Here is a 7,340-nt window from a genome sequence, read left to right as displayed (position 1 = left end):
CCAATCAGACTCCTTAAAAACATGCCTGGTTTATATATGCATCTAACGTTGCATTTAGAGAAAGTTTTATCGGTGCGAACCTCGATTAACAGAGAGAAGGAGAATTCAACGGCAAGATATATCAGAAACCTTTTTTTTTAAGTTTAAAATTTTTAGCAAAATGCAATTTTTATACAATTATTTATATGTTGTTCCCCACTTTTTACTGATAGTGGGGGATATTAATTTCCGCCTGTCTGTCTCTCTGTCCGTTCTTCTGTCTCTCTGTAACACTTTCGTTTCCGCAATATATCTCGAGAAGCCTTTGAGCATTTGCAATGAAATTTTACAACTCCCTATTTTGAGGTCAAAGGTAAAGTTCATAAAAATTTGTCTGTTTTAAAACTGTCGTTTCCGTGCAATATCTCGAAAAACCTTTGGGATTTAGTAATGAAATTTCATACAGCTCCTAATGTCCTAAGAAAGATCCCTATTTATTTCTAGGTTGTAAATTTATACATTCTATGTGTCACTGTGTTTTGTAAAACTATCATTTCCCGCGCAATATCTCGAGAAGCTTTTGCAATCAAATTATTTATCCTAGCTTTCTATGTCCCTGACCGCCCGTACATGCTCTTTTTTTTGTTTTGTTACGTAGGGACGCATATTCTCCGACTGTTTTTTTTTTTTATCTTATTTGTTTTTCCATCTTTAACATTTGCAATTCACGGTTCAAATTGAATTAACAATTTAGAATTCATAGTGCATTTTTTTTCAGTTTTAAGCTTGTTTTACAGCAGCAATATTGTACTAGTATAATTACAGTAAAACTTTAAAGTCAATACACATATTCGAAAACCTGAAAATTGCTATTACCGTTGGCAGAATTTCAAATGACCGATTTATCAAAAATAAATGTTCTAAAAAATATTACCAAAAACCTATCATTGATAATATAAAGAAGAAATGAATTGCAACAGATTGTTGTGTATATGTTATACTTATGTATATATTATGAAAACTATACATGTTCATGGAATCGGCAAGGTATAGGTATGTTTGATACGAGTGGGTACTGAAAAAATCTTATCTTGGTTTATCATATAACCTATGAACATAGCATACATTCTGTTACGGTGCAAAAAATATGTTCTTATTTTCAATAAATTGAATGATTTTAAAATCACACAAAATGAAATTTATGGATTTGAATTTAGAAGTTTTAAAAAGTAAAATTCTGAATGATAGTTTCACAGAGGTTTTAGTTTAAAAACGCTGCACTCACCTTCCTGTGTTAATTTAACAGCCTGCTAAAATCTGAAAATAAAAACTCAAGCATCAGAAAATCAGGCTCCTTAATCGCAGAACTAAATGTCATCAATATATAGCGAGAGACCTTCATATTTAAACACGTGATGTATTGTTGTGACAAATCATTGATTATCTTCACGTCAGTGATGCAGCAAAATTTTTTACGCACACAGTCGAGTAAAGGTGTAAGTTTATTGGACTAATAAGGACCAGTGCCTAGACACGCAAAATCATCCTACAATAAAGTCATGTCAAAAATCTAATGATTCTTTTGCTTCAATGAGTTCCATAACATATTTACTGAGACACTGAATCAATAACAGAAACTTCGCCAACTGTGGAATAAGTCTTAGGTAATTGTTTCTGAGCTATTTGCATAATTATAATAAACACTTAAAGTAGTACAAAATACCCACGAAAGTTTCTACTCATTTAAAAAAAAAACACCAAAAGAATAATGTCACTATGTCAATGATAAATGATCTTTTTTAAGAAAATAATAACCTGCAACGCTTTCATCATATGTTGTTAAAAAGAAAATTAGAGACATCCTATATCTTGGTCATTCAGGATCCATCTACATGTACATGTCTTATGACCGTCAGTTTAATATTACAAAGAGTTTCTATTCTTTTTGTACACTAAAGAACATAATAATATTAAAAGGTCAATTACTGAATTTTAACAAAAAAGGCTGCTTTTATAAACAGCATCACACAAGTTCGCGATAGATCTGACGAGTGACCACTGGTAATTTTGAACGCTACTGGTCAGAAATTGATTGTATATATGTTGTATAACGTCCCCTCTCGAGAACTGGTCAGAAACCAGAAGAGCTTATGCGGTAGTAAGGTGACCTCCGTCCGTCCGTCTGTCTGTAAACATTTTTAAAATTCTACTTCAACAGTTTTGGCCTGATTTCAATATAACTGGGCATATGAATAGACTATACAGAGGTACGTAATTCTGAGTATCGGTTATTGACTACAATGAACGGTGTTGCCAGAAGAGGACATAGTGACAGCAGAGAAAACACAAGAGAACGCAGTGGCAGTAGAGAGGACACAAAGAGAACATAGTGACAGTAGAGAGGGCACAAGAGGACACAGTGACGGTGAGAAGAGGCACAGAGAACGCAGTGGCAGTAGAGAGGACACAGAGGACATAGTGACAGTAGAGAGGACACAAGAGAACATTGTGGCAGTAGAGATAACACAAGAGAACGCAGTGGCAGTGAGGACACAAGAGGACACAGTGGCAGTAGAGAGGACACAAGAGGACATAGAGGCAGTAGAGAGGACAAAACAGAATACATTGACAGTAGAGAGAACACAAGAGAACATAGTGACAGTAGAGAGAACACAAGAGAACGCAGTGGCAGAAGAGAGGACACAAGAGAACGCAGTGGCAGTAGAGAAGACACAAGAGAACGCAGTGACAGTAGAGAGGACACAAGAAGAGGACATAGTGGCAGTAGAGAGGACACAAGAGAATGCAGTGACAGTAGAGAGGACACAAGAGGACATAGTGGCAGTAGAGAGTGGCACACAGAACGCAGTGACAGTAGAGAGGACACAAGAGGACACAGTGACAGTAGAGAGGACACAAGAGGACATAGTGGCAGTAGAGATGACACAAGAGAATACAGTGACAGTAGAGAAAAGACAAGAGAACATAGTGACAGTAGAGAGAACACAAGAGAACATTGTGGCAGTAGAGAGAACACAAGAGAACATAGTGGCAGTAGAGAGGACACAAGAGGACATAGTGGCAGTAGAGAGGACACAAGAGAATACAGTGACAGTAGAGAAACGACAAGAGAACATAGTGGCAGTAGAGAGAACAAAAGAGAACATTGTGGCAGTAGAGAAAACACAAGAGAACATAATGGCAGTAGAGAGGACACAAGAGAACATAATGCCAGTAGAGAGGACACAAGAGAACGCAGTGGCAGTAGAGAGAACACAAGATTTAGCTTTAGCAAAAGATGATACAGTATCTATGGAAAGCTTGAATACTTCTTTATCAGTAGATCAACTAGACCAAATACTAAGTGTCCTTGGTGACATTCCATGCGAAGAAGTAATAGTAGAGCTCACATCTATCAGTGCAGAAAACAATAAATTAGATTTGAAAGAATCTGATGACAGCAGCTCTGATCAACTTGATGAGTCATCTGATGAGTATGTCCCCCCAAAGAGAAGTAAAAGAAAACGAAATAATTCTGATTCGTCCTCGTACAGTTCTAGTTCTTCCAGGGAAAGGAAGAGGAAAGTTAAATCTAGAAAGAAGAAGAAGAGCGGTATTGAGGCAGACAGAGATAAACTTGAAGACAACAACAATAACAGTGTTAATGAATCCTCGTCTAGTATATCAGGTCAAATGAAATCAAGAAGAAGAAAACAAAGAAATCCATCTGAATGGAAACGAAACAGAACCAAAAATTTACGAAACAAAAAGGAAAAACATACACAAACAACAGAGGCATTGTAATTCCTGCAAGGAAATCAAGGGAATTAACGTGTAAATGCAAGTACAAATGCTTAAACAAAATAACAAATAGCAAAATGTCAGAAATATTTCAAAATTACTGGAGCCTATCATACGATCGCCAAAGAGATTTCATAAGAACTAATGCAATTATGACTGAAAAGCGAAGAAAGACAAAAAATCCAGAAGAAGAGTCAAGAAGAAAACACACAATTCACTACTATCTGCCTCTTGATGAATGTAAGGTGGAGGTGTGCAAAAAGACATTTTTAGGAACACTAGATATTGGTGAAAAAACTGTAACCTACACATTAAAGAAGAAAAAGAACCCCTTCACTTCCACAGACAATAGGGGGAAACATGTTCCAAAAAATAAAATTGCTGTGAAGACAAACAGCTAATCAGGGAACATATTCGTTCATTTCCAAAAACAGAATCGCACTATTGCAGAAAATCAACTCAGCAAGAATATTTGGACAGCTCTCTCTCCATTAGAAAAATGTATAATCTGTACGTCGAAAAATGTAAAGACGATCACAAGGAGGCACAAAAATTCTGACTGTATGATAAAATTTTTGCGACCGAATTCAACTTAGGGTTTCACAAACCCAAAAAGGATATCTGTTCATTTTGTGATGCATATGGGAAAATGTCAGAAAAAGAAAAACAGAAAAATAAGCATGAATATGAAAAGCATCAGCAACGAAAGCAGGAAGCAAGAATGAAAAAAACAAGAAGATAAACAAAGAGCAACAGAGAATGAAATGATCAAGACCATAAACTTTGATTTGCAGAAGGTACTTGTTACCCCTAAGGCTCAAATAAATGAACTGTACTACAGCAGAAAACTTGCTACTTACAACTTCACTATATTTGATGTTGTTACCAAAGAAACTGTTTGTAACATGTGGTGGGAAACCATAGCAAAGCGGGGAAGTTGTGAAATAGCTTCCTGTCTGCTAGAGTACAACAGAAGTGTTGGATCAGTTGAAGAACTAGTGTACTATTCAGATAGTTGCACTGGCCAGCAGAGAAATTTACCATTTAGTGGAATATGCCTCTACTCTGTTGTTAATTTTCCCATACAAAAAATAACACACAATTATTTTGAACGGGGACACTCACAGATGGAGGGGGATTCTGTCCATGCCGTGATTGAAAGATCAACTAAACACTCAGAGATGTTTTCACCCAGTGATTGGATGCATGGTGTCCGCAATGCGAAAGTAAAGCCCCCTAGGTATGAAGTGAAAGAGTTGGAGAATGAGAAAGTTATGGATTTCAAAGAGCTTACAGATGATTGCATAGGCAACAGGAACCACGCGGAAGATGGATCGAGAGTAAAATGGAATAATATTCATTCATTCCAGTATCGAAAGGAAGAGCCAACCAAGATATTTTTTAAATACGAAATCAGTGAGCCAGAATATAATTCCATTGATATTCGAAGTGGACGAACCAGAGGGGCCAAACTTAGAAACATGAAAAAGTATCATCTGAAACCTCTCTACTCCTCCTTGGTTCCAATCTCAGATGCCAAATTCAAGGACTTAATGAATCTGTGCAAGAAAAATGTCATTCCACGAATCTACCAAAATTTCTATTCCCAGCTCCCTCATAAGGGAAGTGTCTGCAACATGCTGGAGGAACCTGATGAAAATGACGATTCAGATTAACTGGTATTTCCATAAATATCATGACAGGAACACTCTTTTGCTGTTCAATTTGTTTACCAAGTCTTTTTGTTTTTTATGCCAAGTAGCATTTCAAATACTCCAAATTGTAAATAACGCAGAAGCCTATTATTATTTCAAGAATTACACATAATGTACTGTTTAAATATTAACCTACTTGATGAACGATTTTCTAATTATCTTTCAGATGCTAAGAATAATCTGGAGACTAAGGGTCAGCATAACAAGTTAACATTATGTAACAATTCTTAAGAGCAAAAAAACTACATATTTTAAATGTTTCCCTACGTAAGCATTCAAATTAAGTGATAATGTACAATAACTCAAATTGTTTTTGATGTCATTATTATTTTTATTTAATTTGTTTTTATCAAACTGCTGATTCAGTTTATAAAAATTAATAGGTTCCTGTATTAAGGAGGTTGTTTTGATAAATAAATTTTAAAGAATATTTCTTGTTTTGATTTAGTAGCAAATACACGAAAACACATATAAACCGTTATCCTTTAGTTGAGTAACATGATAAACGTCATAATAAAAACATAATGTCAATAAATCATGATTCACTTAAGTTAAATTAATGGTAATGTTCTTATTACTTATATGCAAAAAGGTAGTATGTGGAAGTTACGATCTTAACCCCCGTAAAATTAATTTTATATTTCAAAGGCAAAAGGTCATATGTGTAAAAAATTAATAAAAATAATGGTATAAAACGCATTTTTAAACTTTTTAATCACTATCTAAAGATATTTAGCTATTCTGCACAATACTGAAAAGTTTAAAAGAACACTTTTAGTTTTTTCACGAATGAAACAGTTTTTTTTTCATTTTTCTCTCTTATTTGAAATCAAATGATGCACAGACTTACGACCTTTTGCTTCTATGGCGACGATATCTGTTTCAAAAATGAAAATCGCACAGAAAAATTTACAAAAACCTCATTATTATTTTAAGAATTCTGATCCTTTACTTTGTTAACCTACTTGTGTGCTAAGTATTTATTAAATTTAGAAAAAAAAAAGTAGGAGTAATGTTCCAAATAATTTTACGTTTCCAGGGAAACAATGCAACAAAACACCAAAAACATATAGTAGAAGTAATAATACAATGCAAAATCTATTCGTGTACTTATTTCAGGTTTTCATTTCCATTGAACTGTATGAGAAGTAGTTTCTCCAGCTTTTTAATTTTTAGTAACCATGACAAGACCGTTCGTCAAATTCTTAACATAATACACAAAATTATGTTTCTTAGTATAGTCTACTTGTGTACCAAGAATTTACATTACATGTAATATACTGTGACATGACTTTGTGTGGGTCAATGTTTAAGAGCAAGCAGCATTTTATTGAATTGTGGTTTCGTAATTTCGTGGTAAACTCTTATATACAGAAGAAATGTTGACAAAAATTGTCAGTGTTGGTGTCGCTTCGTACTTGATGATTCCACAGTATATAACATATGATTCTGAAAGTAAAAATCATTGTGAGAAGATTTTTTTTTCGCTGGTGATTATCTTTCCAAACTGTACAAGTAGCAATATCGTCATGGTTGTTAAAGAACCGAGCCCTGTACGTGTACGCCACAACATAATTCTGACATAATGCAGGCGATAAGAACTGTAATCTCTCTCTTTCTGGTATCAAAGGTTTGTTCAATTTCCATGTACGAAAAGAAAATATTTAACAAATGCATTAAGACTTGAATAAGGACGAGTCAGAAAGAAATCATAGCTTTTTTTATTGTAGGACAATGGACAAAATTTTCTTAACCATATGTTTAGGAGCTGTCTTGGGGGTCATCATGTAAGTACACGTTTATCATTCTGACCTAAGTCAATTAGACTTAATATCCATTAACGTC

General features: G+C 34.6%; 1 protein-coding gene across 1 annotated transcript; it reads left to right on the top strand.

Annotated features, from left to right (window-relative positions):
• Window positions 1-2,296: 2,296 nt before the first annotated feature.
• Window positions 2,297-3,783, top strand: LOC134250572 (pre-mRNA-splicing factor CWC22 homolog; the record flags this gene model as incomplete). The annotated part of the gene is made up of 1 exon (XM_062732938.1): window positions 2,297-3,783. A coding segment is annotated over one exon (1,487 nt), but the record flags the coding sequence as incomplete, so codon positions are not given.
• Window positions 3,784-7,340: the final 3,557 nt, after the last annotated feature.

The sequence above is a fragment of the Saccostrea cucullata genome, unplaced genomic scaffold, assembly GCF_032062105.1.
Source record: "Saccostrea cucullata isolate Sc308-1 unplaced genomic scaffold, CSIRO_AGI_Scuc_v1 ctg19843, whole genome shotgun sequence".
In the NCBI taxonomy this organism is placed as follows: Eukaryota; Metazoa; Mollusca; class Bivalvia; order Ostreida; family Ostreidae; genus Saccostrea; species Saccostrea cuccullata.
Note: the sequence above shows the minus strand (reverse complement) of the source record. Positions and strands in the feature narration are given on the sequence as shown.